Genomic DNA, 17,153 nt, shown 5'->3' with positions numbered 1-17,153 from the left:
TCTGTTGCCATTTTTTCTCGAATTAACGTTGTTGCCGAATTTTTTCTCGAACAAATAAAATTCTGGCTTTTGTTTTGAGGCTTTTACTGTAATCGGGGGGATTTAATTCCTATCTGGTTATTTTTCCGCAATCTGCAGCAAAATTTAACGTTTTTTTTTTTTTTAATGTTCAAACCTGACTGTTGAACACGAGTTACTTGACATAACTTTTATTTTCGAGGTAGACCGTGCAAAATCGGGAGAAGCAGCTAGTAATACATTACTAGATGATTGAAACGAAACCTAAATGGTGAAAAAATATTTTAAATACACTTTTAAGCTGATCACCTACATGAAGGAAAACGTCGAAAACCTGATTTATTTGAAGCATTTCAAAAGCCCAAAATACATTAATCTATGTTTGCTTGAGTTCAAGCTTGACATTAATTCGCTAACTTTATCAAAAAATCAACTTTATATTGACATTTACTCATTCTTGTTTTTATCAAAGATTGAAAAGCTTAGTTCACACACCAACAATCATAAAGTAAGATAGACGAGACATACGCTATACTAAGAAATTGAAGCTGGAAGTTGAACCGGATCCTTTTCGGTTTAAAACATTACATTACTAAGTATCAATTGGTAGTTAATTGAAACTTGGTAATTGTTGCAAGTTTATGATGTTCGTTTGTTCAATTACATTAAAACGTTAAACCAATCCATCGGCTCTTTTACTCGTTCACTTTGCGAGCAAATCTCATCTTCGTTGAGATTGGTGAAAACCAATCGCGCGAAGCGACCACGTTATCATAACCCCGCTCATTTTTGCACAGATGTGTTCCATAATTCCACTTTCAATTACATCTCCGTTTTACCATAGATGTGTCCTCTCTCGACAGAGCAACAAGAGTAAAAACTATTTAAACGCTTTTAGAAACGTTTTTAAATTGAATACGTGAATCGAGGAGAGCCTGAAAAACATGTAGAATTTTAAAAATGAAGAGTTTGCGAAGCCCAAAATCCTCAAATCCACATGTGATGTGTTTCAGCCTAAAAACCAATTTGTTAACTTTATAAAAAATGAACTTCATTTAAAATGTATTTTAAACTAACTTATACTAACTTAAACTAACGTTCCTTCATTTGAAATTTTTTAATTTTAACAAGCATTTTCAAAATTTTTCCGGTTTTTGGAATACTTTTTTTTTTTTTGTCAGAAAGTTAAAAATTAGTTTTAATTTTATTTGCATGCATGAATCAATTTCTAATTTTTCTTTGTTTTAAAGTTTCAGTTTTGAACTTGATAATATTTTTTCTGACACGGACAAAAAAGAACAGCAAGTGCATCCTTAGACAATAGTTCAACAGAGTAAATAATCAAAAAGTTTTATAGTTGTAATGCAGTGTATCCGTTGATACCTTTCGTTATATATCTAAGAAGAATGTCTGTAACTACCCCAGTATGTTCCTCACTTTTTTAATCAGATTAAAAACTTAAAGAAAAGCATTTGATCTTTTCCCTTCCTGCACGTAATGAAAACTCGTTTTTGCTTTAAACATACTTACCTTAGCGGCCAGCTCAGATGTCGAAACTTTTTATCCTTTTACGCTTTCATCTCAGAGCAAAATTAATTAGTATCTTAAAAAAACTCAGATCTCAAAGTGATCTTTTTCACACTGCCGCTTTGGACTGAGCTGAAAAAACGACAACCAGCCGTAAAAATCACTTTGAAAAAAATGTCTGAAGGAAAAAAATGAGAATTTGAAGAAAAAAAGAACACTTTTTACTTTCCACTTCAAAAACACGGTAGGATTAAGGAAGTTGTGACAGTGTTTTGACTGGATTAGATGCATCGAAGAATTTTTTTTACAGTTTCTTAGAATGTTTTTTTCTGTTTCCTCTCTCTCTCTCTAGAAGCAAATTCAATTTAAGTTTTAAGCGTTCAATTTTCAGTTAATTGTGTAACATTTGCAGAAGATTAGTATTTCTTGCGCATTTAAGTGGAACGAGGATTTTGAAAAAAAAAAGTAGCTGCCTCTCGTGTCATTTTTTTATTATCGCTCCATTAAAATAGGTACTCTAAGCACGAAACATTGTGGATAAATATTTATGAAGGATGATTCTTTGATACATTTTATCCTATAATCTAATCTAGTTTGGAGATATGTTTCTCCTTTTGGTCATGAAGTTCTAATGCTTTTAAAGGAAAATAAAAAGAAACTTACTCTGAAAAGAAACTTTAGTTTTGTTACAAAAGAATTAGTTTAAGACTTAATATGAAAAGGTGTTTTTTTCCTCCAGTCAGTGAACTTTTGACACTCCCCCCCCCCCCCCCCTCACCTTCTATTTTCAAAAAAATCTAAACCTTACTTTTAATCAAATTAAAACCATCTCCCTAAAACACAAATGGTTTTGTAAAAAATCACGATTATGACATGATGTAAGGTAGGTGCGGTTGATAAGGATTATCTAAGGGAGATTGGCAATAAAATAAAAACTATGAATCCGAATCAACGAAAGAATGAAACTTACTCTGAAAAGAAATTTTAGTTTTGATACAAAAGAATTAGTTTAAGACTTAATATGAAAAGGTGTTTTTTCCCTCCAGTCAGTAAACTTTTGACAACCCCCCCGCCCTCACCTTCTATTTTCAAAAAAATCTGAACCTTACTTTTAATCAAATTAAAACCATCTCCCTAAAACACAAATGGTTTTGTAAAAATCACGTTTATGACATGATGTAAGGTAGGTGCGAGTGATAAGGATTATCTGCGGAAGATAGGCAATAAAATAAAAACTATGAATCCGAATCAACAAATTGTAGTATTAATTAAACATACAGATCAAATACTACAAGAAACTAACAAAAAATCACCAGTTTTGCAGAAAACAAGCATGGAATAAAACATTTTTTAAAACCTTGTCATCGGGGCTAATTATACTATGATAGAATAATAAGGTCTAAGAACTTTATCACTCTTAAATAATCAAAATAAGCTTCTAACATTGATAATTTAGATCATTTGTAATATATATGCATTAGTCATGCATAAAGTCTTCAAAATGACAAAAACATTCTATATTTAACAACCGTCAGGGCACTCAAAATTATCTTTGTCATCGACTGTCACACCAACGCATTCCTTATGATACCACTTGACGCATTTTAGATATAGTATCATGTTATTCATCTTATTCTCTCACAAGTGTGTGACAGTACCAAAGATCATCGTTTTCTTAATATCATTTTCTTCATTGAGGGTTTACGTCTTTTTATTTTTTCTACTTGTTTCTGTCAAACAAGTCTTTGATGACTGGGGTTCCCTGATATTTAACAGCTTTTCTTCCAACAATTGGTGAGTGTGTGTGTGTGTTTTTTTTTTTTTTCCATAATTTTTATCTGGTGTAGGCATAAGCCCTTGAAATGCTGTACTTTTTAATGGAGCGAGCCGCACATTGTCCTTTTCATTGTCCGAACAAGAACCGTAAGCCATGAGGTAAAACTTTTTAGAAAGTCTGCTTGGGGTAGTACTATAACACTGAACCAACTAGTAAAACATCCATATTATAATGAGAAAGATTTAAAATAATATGTAAAACTGACAAACATTGTTGCAACAAAGGAGTATAATAAGGCCTACGATCAAATTTTGTGTGCTTTATTAGCCGCTGACATCAGGTACAAAGAAGTACACAAAAGTACAACTATTGGTTTATATTTATAATTCAGACATCACAATGATCGATAGAAGCATTGACAACAGAAAACGGGAGAGCAAAACTATATCTAATAGTGTAATATTACAAAAATTAGTACTTAACATTCCATCAGACGATTTTTTATTATTCGTGTTGCAAAACAACTCCACGCTAACGAATCGCGTCGCAATGGTCGCAACAAGTGAGCAAAGTGTCGCGACTAGTATGAAGTGCTAACTATGACTGCTAGCTACCTACGAATGCGTCCTTGAGTGGATACGAACATTTTAAATTGTATTTTTGTAGTTCAGGCCTTATTAGCCGACAAGCTTTAATACCCGCACCTACCTTATGTCTTTTCAGCAAAAAGATCTATCAAAAGATGAAAACCTACACATTTAACAAAGGTTTATTTTTATCGTTTGTGTCAAATTTATGTCTCTAAAACTCCTTTTGCCTGCTAATAAATGTGAATAAGCTCTCTCTCTCTCTTTTTTACAACACTGTTTTCCATTACCAAACGAAATTACCCAGAAACTTTCTCTTACTCGTGGAAACCACTGATAAAGAGGACCTTCGCTATTTCTTATTTTTCACATTTTTCATAAATCAACTTTTGGAGAGGGAGCGAATTGAAGAGACCATGTTCACAACACACAACTAATTTATTTTTCTACTCACTGACACAATATACATGATGGGCAGCCAATTTGCTCTTTTTCCCGAATAGCGGTCAAAAGATATGCCGTAAAGTTATCCCGCTATTCGGTCAGAAGATTTTTTCCAGTCATGCCTTCACGACTGTCTATGAGCTCGGGCGCTCTCGTGCATCTGCGCAGTAGGCAATTGCAGAAAGTCCCATTACGCAATTATGGAGATCCCAATTATTAATCTTGGGATCCCTGTCAAGTGTTACGCAATGTAACCGCGTGGAGCATATAATTTCTTACAATCACTTCCCAGACTCAAGTAAAGAGCCAAACTCTTGCATCTGCGAGAAAGGTGATAATGACGCTGTTTTTCGACAGACAAAAAAATTTTCATACAAAGTTCATGCCAAAGATTCCGCCATTAATGCACCTTCTTATAGTAAAATACTAAAAAGATTGCGAACTTTACCTTAAAAGCGAAGGGCAGGTTAACTTTCGAAAGGCATTGTGCTTCTGAATAACAATGCTAGACCGCAAGCAGCAAGATAAGAGTGCGACTTCTGAAAAGGTTTCAGCAGGAAGTGTGGGATAAAATCTACTTTTAAGCAAGACCTTTCACCTTCTGACTTTATTGTTTTTGATCTCAGGGAAGGAGAACTTTCCCTCGGATGACAATGTTTAAGCTGCAGCCTAAGAATGTTGATGATGCACTGGATGGTTTTTTTTATAAAAGGCATCAGAAAGCTTGTTCCACGCCTCTACAAATGCTTAAATAACAGCGGTAATTTTGTTGAAAAGTATATTTTAAATATAATACTATACGATGCTGATAAAATTGTTGTAAAATTTATATCATATTTTGTTTTCCTAAGCAGTGCCACTTAGTTTTGACTGACTTTTGTAGAAGTTTTTTGTCACTTGGAAATACCAAAAACTACTAATACTTTCGGCTTGATACACACTAAATATAAAAATTTCGTGAAGAATCTTCATTTACAGAGCTCTATTCAAGGGCTGAATAAATCAACCAGCTTAATTTGTTACTATAATGAATCAACTCGAAACAAGCTTCGAACGCTCGAAAACAACTTTTTTTTTAGTATTAGCGTTTCAGAAAAATGTCTATAGCTATATCATTCCTGAAATTATATGAAGTTTGTATATAGATAGTATATCTAATATGAAGTTCTACCGACAAAGACACGCTGTAATCTTTTATTTCTATAGGTAATTCTACTAGAGGAATCCTGGAAAGATCTCTACTTATTGAACATGGCGCAGTGGTCTGTAACCCTCGACTTGTTGGGCTCGCTACCTCGGCCTCCCCTAGCGCTGACTCGTGCCACGGCGGAACAAAAGGGCGAGGAGACTGCCAACCTGGTGGACATGCACTACGTCCAGGAGGTGATGAGGAGGTTCCGGCAGCTCTCGCCAGATGCCACAGAGTGCAGCTGCTTGAAGGCTATTGTCCTCTTCAGACCTGGTAAGAGTCCAACCAGCTAATAGTTCTGGCATCTTTAGCTGACTAATGAATAGCTACACTATAGTTACTTTCTGGGCATGTATACCGTGGACCATTCGAGATTTTTCTGGTGTAGACAAGGCCCTACAAGCTCGGAAAGTAGTTACATTGGTGATGCATACTCAAAATTCACGGATATTCAAAGGACTCCTAACACTTAATCCGAGACTGCTCGCGCAGGGTATCTCATACCCGAGGAGGTTTTTTAGTATTTTTGAGTTCACTTTTTTTTCAAAAAGGTTGAAAATGCAAATAAGAGAAAAGAGTATAATTATAAAATACTTTCTTAAAAGACTTGCATTCAATTTCTACATTTTTTTGCAAATGCATGCCATATGGTCCATTCAAATGTTTTTGTCACAATCTTCACACACAAATTTGTTTTTTGTCTTTCATATTGGGACTTTCAGTACAGCTTTTGTACGTTGACTTTGCTTTTTTAGCACGGGATGCAATGTCTTCACTAGATCTTAGTTTGATTTTAAGTCTCTTGGAAGCATTGCGTATGCGTTAGTTCAGAACTGTAGCAGAAACACTCGCGCAGGGTATGATACACCCGTAGAAGTCAATTCCAAAGAAATTAATTTTAGAATGTCCCCACCGTTTCTACCCCTTCAAGGTTATGATCTATAGGTCAGCTACTCAAAGAATCGTCCACTTCCAAAAAAAAAAAAAGGTGGGGAGAAATTTGACTGAAAGCGAAGATGTGGGTATGTCATACCTTGCGCGAGCAATCTCGGGTTAATTCAGTGATAGCTCTCACCAAATGACACTGTGCTGCTGCTTACAGACTACTGTCATTTATAGAAATTGTAAGCCTTCAACCATCTATCATCATGTCATCTTTATCTGACTAAAAATAACTATAATATAGCTTTTGGGCTTGCAGATCGTCATCCAGCCAGGATATTTTCTGGAGGAACCACAGCCTACAATCTCCAGAAGCAGTTAAATTTATTGGTCCGCACTCAGCTGATTGTTGACGCTAAAATTAGTGGCAGCTCTTTCCAGGTGCCACTGAGTGCAGCTGAGTGAAAGCTATTGTCCTCTTCAGATCTTGCAGAACTTGAAAGAAGTAATAGTTATCCCATTTTTGGCTAACTATTGAATAGCAACAATATATAGCTAATTTTTGGACTTGTAGCTGGTTCTTTTTCCCCAGGATGTTTCCTGGTGGTAGACCACGACCTACAAGCTCAAAAAGAAGTTGCATCATTATTGACTTATACTCAGCTGACTACTGACGCTGCACTCAGTAGCAGTTCTCGCCAGATCTTACTGAGTGCCGATACGAAAGGCTATTCTCCTTTTTACACCTGGTAAGGCTTCAACGAATTAATGACCATTGCCATCGTCAACTGACTGCTGAATATCTATGATATAGCTTAAGCTATAACTAACTATAGCTAATTTAATGGGTTTGTAGATCGTGGTCTATCCGGGATGTTCCCTGAATGAACCACTGACACCAAGGTCTGAAAGTAGTTACACTTTGGATACGTGCAGTGAAATCCTCAAATACAACGAATGCTTTCATTAGTTATGTTAATTGTTCCAAGTTATTTCATCAAATTCGATCAAAATGTAACATTCAAGACTTGCATTTTATGCTGGAAGATTTTCTGAACAGCGCCAACTGCTTCAATACCTCTTTGATGCTACCTCTCCCACATGAAAATGATGTGCCAAGATTTCCCTCCAACTTATAGGATTTTCTTACTCAGTTCATGCTGGTACTGTTTAGGGCTTCATCCATTTCATTCAGCGTGAAAGGATCAGAAGAACGGTGCAAACACTAACTTTGATTTTCTGTTGTATGTAAACACTATACCATGCCTTAAATTGACAAACCCCACTGCAAATTCTCTTCACTAACTCTACAGCGGAGTCCCAGCCAAGGATGTGTCAATCAGCTTACCCCATTCTTAATCTATTCAACGTCAATGTTCTCCATCTGTTTTGTATCAAAGTTCTTTAAGAACTTTTCCACATTGTCCATCCATTTTGTGCGTGACTTGATTCACCTATTCTTTCCAATGATTGAAAAGTCACTTTATTCACTGGATTCACATTCCTAAACGCATAAATATGAGGTCAAGACGTCATAGTTTAGAGGCTTTAACTATTATTACTACCCCAGACCCCACTACAAACATACTATTGCAAATAAAAAGGTCAATGAAGAAATAAAAACTAGACTTATTTGTAGTCCAAGAGCCCATGAGTGCCAGACCTGCGTCATAGTATAAAGGCCCTAAATTTTTCTGCGTATGGACACCACATCAGGTAAGAAAGGTTCGCTATTAAAAATAAGCTGAGTCGCGCTGGCTTTGGCAGGAAACAGGTAGCAAAGGTGAGCAAAATTGCTGCAAAAAGCTGAACATCATAGATTCATCCCATGTCACGTATCCTGTGGTATGTATCCAACCATCTCCGATTTGGAGGACATTCTACAAAGATGCAGGCATGCGTTTGAAACTAACCTATGCAAATTTTCAGCTTCCAAGACACAAATCATGAATATCTAGGATACCTTAAAAAAAAAGAAAGTGGGCTCCAAAATAGCCTCCAATGGGAAAACCGTGCCAAACATGGCAATTTGCTTCACAAACCTAACCCGCCATTTTTAGCCCCAATCTTTTTATCGATCCTAGACCTCAGGATTTGGGTCTTGGAAGCTGAAAATTTGAACAGGTGAGTTTTAAAGGCATGTCTGCACCTCTATAAAAAATTGAAATCGGAGATGGTCGCTTCACATGGAATGACTCAGTTTTTGTTGCAACTTTGCTATCTTTTTCCTGCCAAAGCCAGCGTGACTCAGCATAAATAACAGCGAACCATTTTTACCTGCTGTGAGGTCTTTACGCAGAAAAACTTTGGGCCTTTATACTATGACGTAGGTCTGGCACTCGTGGGCTCTTGCTCTATTACGTACTATATTAATTCACTTTTTTTTATTAAAAAGTATAATTTTTTATTTTTCCAAAATACAAACGTAGACTATATGATATTTTCTCTCTTTAAACAGAAACTGTAGGCCTGTGTGACGTGCACCCTGTCGAGATGCTCCAGGACCAGGCGCAATGCATCCTGGGAGACTACGTGCGCCACAAATACCCCCGACAGCCGACCCGCTTCGGACGACTATTGCTGCTCATCCCCTGTTTGCGGGCCGTAGGGGCGCAGGCCGTAGAGAAACTTTTCTTCAAAGACACCATAGGGGACATACCCATTGAAAGACTCATAGGAGACATGTATCATATGGAAAGACTTGAGTGAAGTAAGTGCAAAATTCATTATTCAAATGCATTAGTTTAAAACTTAAACTGAACTTAGCCACAATTTCCTATAGATTCACTGCACATCTGTTGAACAATGCAGTGGATGTGCATTGGAAATATTAGACATGTGACCGATCGTTCTGTACATTGTTTCTGATCCTTATTTCTCTTTAAAAATTTTGCTCTTCTGTTGGACACCACTCAAGTGTGCGAATAGGTAAAAATGTGGTGTGTTAATGGAGTTAAAAATATATCCAAAGATCTTATATTTTTAACTCCATTTTATCTATGCACACATTGTTGATGTAGAGATACATCAGTATAGTACCCAGCATGGGTGACACTCGGGGTGGTAATTTGTGGAGTCAACCCCCTCCCCCAAAACGCAAAGAGAAAAAGGTTTTAATGTTTTATGTGAACAGGAAATTCATATAATTTTTAGGGCTCGACCGATGGAATTTTTTGGCCGATGGGCCGATGCCGATTGTAGGCCGATTGTTCAAAGATGGTCGATTGCCGATGGCCGATTGTTTTCCTCCAAATGGCCGATTGCCGATGGCCGATGGCCGATGCCGTTGGCCGATGGCAAAAAGAAAAAAAAATCTAACAGAAATAAATTGATAAGACTGTCAGGGATTTAAAGGATCATTGACTCATTTCACTTTACTTCCTTTCTACGAATAAGGAATTAATCACAAAAAAAAAAAAAAAATCAGATTTCGACCTAAATTTCTATTTTACAATCACCCAATTTAAACTTCACAAGTTTTTTTCGGCACATCTGTACATGCATATGTACCTAAGAACATATAAATGACCGAAATATTCACTTTGAACGCCTCCTTAGTTAATTATCGCAAATTCCCTTGTGATGTCTTCATGCGCGTAAACTAGCGTCACTCAAAAACGTTATGAGATAGTAAGTTGAAAACTCATACGTACGTAGTATAATCTAAAAGTTAGAGGACAAGTTGTATAAAACCTTACCCTGAATAGTTCACATTACCGAAGTTATTCTATCTACAAAATAGTCACCTTGAACGACTATGCTTTTCTGCTAACGTTCGTATAGCTTTTAGAAGGACTCCTGGCACGTAGATTGCACGTAGACTTTTTTAGTCATCAAATTAAACAAAGAAGGTAACAGATAAATTACAAAATTGAATCATAATAGGAATATTTTTATACTTATTTAAAATTTATGAATAGAAAAGTTTGCATTTTTCATAAAAGCTATAACAGTGACATGAATTTTGCAGAAAAAAGAAATAACCATGAAAAGAGCGAGGTTCTTAAAACGCTGCTACAATAAACAAACTCAGTATTTAAACCATGTTAATAACTGAATACATATACTACTTGATCTGATGTTTGCACACGTAATATTGAATAATTTGATTGTTTACAGGGGTGATTGTGGTCCGGTATTTTACCGACTTTATGGTATTTTCGGACGTAATTCCGGTATTTTCATGTCTGAAAATACCGGAACTATGTTCCTTTTTCGTTATGCTTTTATCTCCCTACCTCCGCAATTTATTTTAAATTATATAATACTCATCAAATATACCTGCAAGAGCGTTAAGATGGACAACTATCCCTTAAGATGGACAAATGTCAAGATAATTTGTATAACACCAGCTCAAAAGTAACTTTGTAATCCATTAAAAATTTAATTAAATGTGCACGCAATATTTTGACTCAGAACTATTTAAAACTATGGCAAAGGTGCACTTAAGTAATAGGGGCCAAAGATTACCCCCCCCCCGTTCTCGCTTTGAAACTTTCAGGTATTTTTTGATGTACTCACAATCACCCCTGTGTTTAATCTTTTATGAAGAATTAAAAACAAATTCTAGTTGAATTTTTCAATTTAACAATAATTTTCTGAAATTTAAAAAAATGCATTATAGAAAATTCTTGAAACTTTTCTATAACATATTATTAAAAATATGATGAAAACGAAAATAACTTATTCATTGATTTTATATAAATACATAAAAATAGTTACTTACATCAGAAAAAAAATCGATCGCTATTAATGATGCAAAAAAGATGGCGCATTACGAAATATAGGTAAAACAAGTATAAGTAATACGCAAAGTGACATTTCTTGACCAAAATAAATAATCGCTAAATATTTAAGAAATGCTTGAAACGACGAGGGTGGGTTAGGGGGGGGGGGGTCACCCTCTGATTTTGGAGAAACTCACAACATTAAACTTCGGCCTCATTTTTTTTAGTACAGAACCGCTACCACCAACGCCTCGGAAGAGTTCCTGAATCTACTTCAGCACTTCCGAAGAAAAAATTCAAAAGTGCCTTTGATTTCCGAATCATGTCACCATTCAAAACGTCTTTAATCAATTTCTTACATTAATGCTCTAAACTCTTCCTAAACAATAGATAAAGCTTGAAAAAAAAATCTCTAATTTTATGAATGGAAGAAAAGCAGAAAAACCCTTTTAAAACTTACACCCGAGTTTGTTTTGACGTGCAGTAGCGGATTTAAAATATAGCAAATGTTGCAATTGCACGAGAAGCCCCATAACCATAGGGACACCGTAGGAGTTACAAAAATGGTTCTGATAAATGTTTTACAACTTCTGTGATAGAGAAATAGGGCCCAAAAATGTATTTCGACGGGCCCCAAACTTGTAGTTCACAGAAGCGATACAGAAAAGACTGCATTACTATGATTCATATTAGAAATATCGAAAAATTACCATCGGTTTAATGGGAATCTAACAAAATGAAACAAAACCGGTTTCGCCATCTCATATTTGTTTCCATAATCTCCAATTCGGCAATATATCACCAAATGATCGTCAGTCTGAGACGCTATATTAGTTTTGCATTGAAATAAGTAATTAATAGCCACAAAAAATGAGTAAACAGGCTTTTTAGAACACTCGATCGAAAACAAAAAGGGAAGTGTACAACTGGAACGTACGCACATCCCACATGCGAAAATTTAGCCTTCTACAGCTTACCATTTTTGAGTTATGACTTATGAGAGGTACATACGTACATCCAGCCGCAAGAAACAAAGAAATAATTAACTTGTTTGGTACCTGAATGCAGTATTAAAAATTCTTACAGCGGTGACTAAAATAGAAATTCATACTGAAGTTTAAGTAAACAATTTTATATGAAAACAATAACCCCCTTTACTTTGTATTAAAAAGTAAAACAACAAAGGTCCTTTTTTTTCAAAAACATCGGCCAATTCCATCGGTTTTTCGATGTTTTTTAAGGCCGATGGGCCGATGTTTCCTGCAAGTTAGCATCGGCCGCCGATGCCGATGCCGATGGCTAAATTGTTGAACCATCGGCGCCGATGCATCGGCCAGGCCGAAGCATCGGTCGAGTCCTAATAATTTTCAGAAACAACTAAATCTGTATTGTAATGACATTTTTAGTGGGCAACATCAAAAAAAAAAAATACAAAAGACCAATAAAAACTACAATCGCTTTTTATGTAACTTGCCCTTGACTCAAATGTGCAGCAAAAAGTAACTTTGTGTATGAAATAGATGGCCCCTTAACGTATCTCAAACACGTTATCAAACGTATCTTATTATTTCAAACGTATGTCAAACACAGGGAAAGATAATGAGGTTCAGTTTTTCAGTAAAAGTCACTACCAAGTCTAAGTACTAACTATATGAACCTAATCCTGAGTATAGTATTCATCCCATGATGTGAGGTGGGAGCGAGTGGGCCCGAGGGTTCTCCATCCGAAAAATTTTCAAATTTGCTGTCTTAAAAATGCATTTTAGCTTCATATTCTTCAAAAACTTGCAATTCCACTTTGGGTGTCACCCCCACCCACACGGGTGACACCGTCCCCCCCCCCCCCCAGCCCCACGTAGCTACGGCATTGGTCGATACTTTAATCAAAAAATTTGGTTTAACTTAACCACGGCCTCACCCCTACACTGAGTGGTACGCGAAAGGAATGGAAGAAAGACTAATTGTATGCTTCGCACCATGCTATTAAAGATACAATTATGAATTTTTTTCCGTACCTTAAGTAGACTTTTTTCTCTATACCGAAGTAAAATTTTACAGAAAGAAAGCTTAGTTTTTTTTTTTTTTTTTTTTTTTAATTCTTATGTGTAAGTCACTGTATTTTTTTCAAAAAATGAAATTTTGCAATACAAAATCAGCTCTATAAAAAAATATTTTTCTGATATGAGAAAAAATTTACTTCAGTATATGCAATTAGATATATGGAATAGGTGGTAAAAATTTCATATCCTAACACAATTTAGTTTTTGAGAAAAAGAAACATTTAGTTTCAAAAATATCATTTCGAGATATTGCTTTTTAAAAGGGGAAAATCATACCTCATCAAAATAGGTTTACATTTTTCTAAAGCTTATTTAACCTTATTTATAAGCACGATAAAGAAGTTTGTATCATTAAAAAGGGATTGAAATAGAATTTCAAAATGTATAAAAATTATAAAATCGAATTTTTGAAAGCATTTAGGGTACTGATTCCCCTTAAGTTAACTGTAAGATTTTCTTTAAACTGTAAACAGTCCGTCCTATAGTTATAGCTTAAAATTCTCCTGAATTTTTAATAGAGTAGGCGTTATTGTTTTCAGAACATGCAGCTTGTTAAAAGGTTTCCTTGAAAGTGCAAGGGCAAGAAAAGTGGTAGTGCAGGAACGACCCTATTTCATAAAAGTCAAAACTATTCGGGATTTAATTCATTTTGATCGTCCGCCGCAACAGTTTTTGAGCAGATGGCAACTGAACTATAAAAGCGTCTGGTGTTCAACTCTCCGCAAAGTATGAACCAGGTAACTAATTCCAAGCTCGTTAGCTTGCGAGATCGAGATTTTAACTCACGTGATTGGTTGTGATGTAGAGATGTCGCAAAGTAGTATTCTAGTCTACTAGAACTTAGCTTGTGGCTAGGTTCGAGTAGATTAGAATACTACTTCGCAACATTTCTACGTCCCAACCGATCACGTGAGCGAAAATCTCGATCTCGCAAGCTGACGAGCTTGGAATGACCACCCGGAATGGCTTTCATCGAGAACAACCTGATGAGGACTTTGGGGAGCCATGCCATGGCAACAAGAAGATTAGAAAATGGTATAAACATTTAAAAGACAAAGAGATTTGTTTCTCTGAAAGGAAAATCACATTGCTGTTACTGCATATCAGACGAAAATAACAAACCGCGCAAACATATCGTCGCCTCAGAGAAACAGTAAGTCTGAGTCTCAAAATTACAGTAAGATATCCTACTGTTTCTCTGAGTCGACAATATGCTGTATATCCAAAAGTGCACACATTGAGCACCTTCACTTTGGTGTTTAAAAAAAAAAAAAATTAACCATTTAAAGGTAATCTGATGTGTCCAATGCCCGATTACGATATCGGGAGCCAACGCCAAACACTTTTTCGGAGCTCCTGCAGACTTTACGATTTTAGACATAGGTGAAAACAACCTTAGCCATTAGGGGCTCTTTAAGGAGGGGACCCTAGGCCACGGCCTGAATGGCCTGCTCAGTAATCAGGCCCCAGATGAGTCTGCGTTTGATATTTCTTCTAAAAATGCAAAAATTTCAAAACCAGTAATTATTTTTGAATAATGCACCCTGAATAATGCTTTTAATATCGAGGAGTAATTCCTTTAAAAGCACTCATTTTTGCGAAGTTTTAATTTTGCGTAATCGCAAAAGTTTAAGCCTCACAAAATACTCTTTTTTTTTCTGTGAATTTTTCAACTTTCAGTTCTGTTAGCATAAAATTCGCGAAATGTTTAGCTCGCAAAACCACCGACGCTCTGAATCGACAATATGCCGTATATCCAAAAGTGCGCATATTGAGCACCTTCACTTTGGTGTTTAAAAAAAAAAATCTTTATCCATTTAAAAGTTATCTGATGTGTCCAGTGCCAGATTACGATATCGGGACTGGATTCGCGACTCATTTTCGCAAAAATAAATGCCCTTACAGTATTTCCTTCTTGTTATTAATAATATCAGATATAGATCACTTAATATGCTATTGATATCAAGTTCTAATTGTTTTGTTTTGTTTTTCTCCAAGCTGCGTTCATCGACGCCTTCGCAGAAATCATTTCTCATTACATTCCACGCGTCAAAGAGACGACTTTATAAACTGTTTCTCTAGAAGAAGGAATCTCGCTGCTGAAGATGTGTGAAACGAATTGCAGAAATGTTCCAAATCATTTAAAAGATGTTATTGTTACGTCAGTTACCTTACAGGAATATGAATGTACACTTCACATCTAAATGATTTTTAAATAAATGTACAGTGTTCAGTGTTATGTACAGCAACTACAGCCTGTGTTTGGAGTGTCTTTAATGTTAAACGTATCACACACAAATGTTCAGTTATTTTGTCTCGATTACGCTTTACCAAGTGATATTGTCGAAAAACGTAGCTTACGTATTTTGTTTTATAAAGGCCGTATTTTAAAAAAGATTTAATTACGATTTAATTTTTCTGTTACCCTCTTTCAATCACCACAAAAAATAGATACAGTGCTGGCCAAATTATTAGACTAAGACTGTTTTAAAAGCTAATTTTTTTTTGATTACATAACTATAGACACATTAAAGAACGGTGAAATAATTATCTAATATTTAGTATGCATTCCCTTGTTCTTGATGAGCATTTTAAGTCTTTTTAGCATACTTTTCACAAGGTTTACATCATTTCTTAACTTTTTAAAAAAAGAGGTAAAAAACTGTTTATACTCACTATTATATATACTCACACATACACATACTCACTACTTACCTAAAACTAACTTTAAATATAACGGAACACACTAATAAAAAGAACTAGTGAACTGTTTAAGCTCATTGAGGTTATGTTCCTGGGAGGTAGATAAACAAAGAACATAAACAAAGCAGACAGTGCTGCCACCTGCAAACATTAAATTATGCTTAAATAACGTAATAATCAGTGTACAGTATGTACTGTACTTTAACAGTAAAATAAATAGTATTTTAGAACAAATAGTGTACAAAAAACAAAAATCTTTAGTCTAATAATTTGGCCAGCACTGTATATAATGCATGTGTTTTTGGATTTTTTTTAAAATACTCTTTATGAAGGAAATTACGAAAACAAGAAACCTAACAAGCACTTGTTGCCAGAGAAAATCGAAAAAGTTATCAAAAATAATAAACATAATAAAGTTGAAATACTTACCTCTCCATTTTTTCAAGAAAATGCACAATATATATGCACAAAAGAGTATTTCATTATTTTTTGACATTTTCTCACATACCGACTTCTTGTAAATACCGGTAGTCATTTAATCTGCGACAAATAGCATAATTTTCATTTTATTCTAATTGTAATGCGTACTTCATTTTTTTTTTCTTTCTGGAAAAGGCGGAAATGGGATGTTCTTTTTGTTCGAATAGTAATGTGTCTTTTCCTCATTTTATTTATTTTTTTTTTCAGTTGGGGAGGGCGGGAATCGATCTTGATTTTGTTCAAAATGCAATCCGTAATGCCTATTTTACTAAATTGTTTGACATAAGGAAAAAATGTGAGGATATTTTCGTTCGATTCTAATGGTAATGTGCATTTTTGTCAAATACTTTATTTTACGGGGATTTTTATTTTTATTTTATTTTAATTTAAACTTAGTTTTTAAATAAACCCTTTTTCTAAGTGTTCAGCTTGATTCAATTATAAACATGTATATGTTATTTCAATTCTTTCTGTACAGGGGGAGGAGAGTAATTTTCGTATTACTCTAATAGTAATGCGCATTTCAATTATTTTTCCTTTCGGGCTTGGGGTATTTTTATTTTGTTCTAACTGTAATAAGTATTTTACTTCTTTTCTAGGCCGAAGGAGTGGAACTTTCTTTTCACTCTTACTGCAACACACATTTAATTTTTTTTTTTCTAGGGAGGATGAGGGTTTTGTTTTTTTCTAGATGTAATACGTATTTTAGATTAAATTATTTTTTCTACGGTTTGAGAGGCACTTTCATTTTAACGTTTT

General features: G+C 35.1%; 1 protein-coding gene across 1 annotated transcript in view; it reads left to right on the top strand.

Moving 5' to 3' along the window:
- Positions 1 to 15,439, top strand: part of LOC129216881 (protein dissatisfaction-like) — a 109,555-nt gene extending 94,116 nt beyond the window's left edge. Inside the window, exons 7-9 of the mRNA XM_054851096.1 lie at positions 5,560 to 5,815; positions 8,883 to 9,134; positions 15,210 to 15,439. Of these exons, the coding sequence (XP_054707071.1) occupies positions 5,560 to 5,815; positions 8,883 to 9,133 (507 nt within the window). The 3' untranslated portion in view covers position 9,134; positions 15,210 to 15,439. The remainder of the gene's footprint in view (positions 1 to 5,559; positions 5,816 to 8,882; positions 9,135 to 15,209) is intronic.
- The last annotated feature ends 1,714 nt before the right edge of the window (positions 15,440 to 17,153 follow it).

This window comes from Uloborus diversus, chromosome 2 (genome assembly GCF_026930045.1).
Source record: "Uloborus diversus isolate 005 chromosome 2, Udiv.v.3.1, whole genome shotgun sequence".
NCBI lineage: Eukaryota > Metazoa > Arthropoda > Arachnida > Araneae > Uloboridae > Uloborus > Uloborus diversus.
The sequence above is the reverse complement of the archived record's forward strand: the minus strand, read 5'-3'. Positions and strand labels throughout refer to the sequence as shown.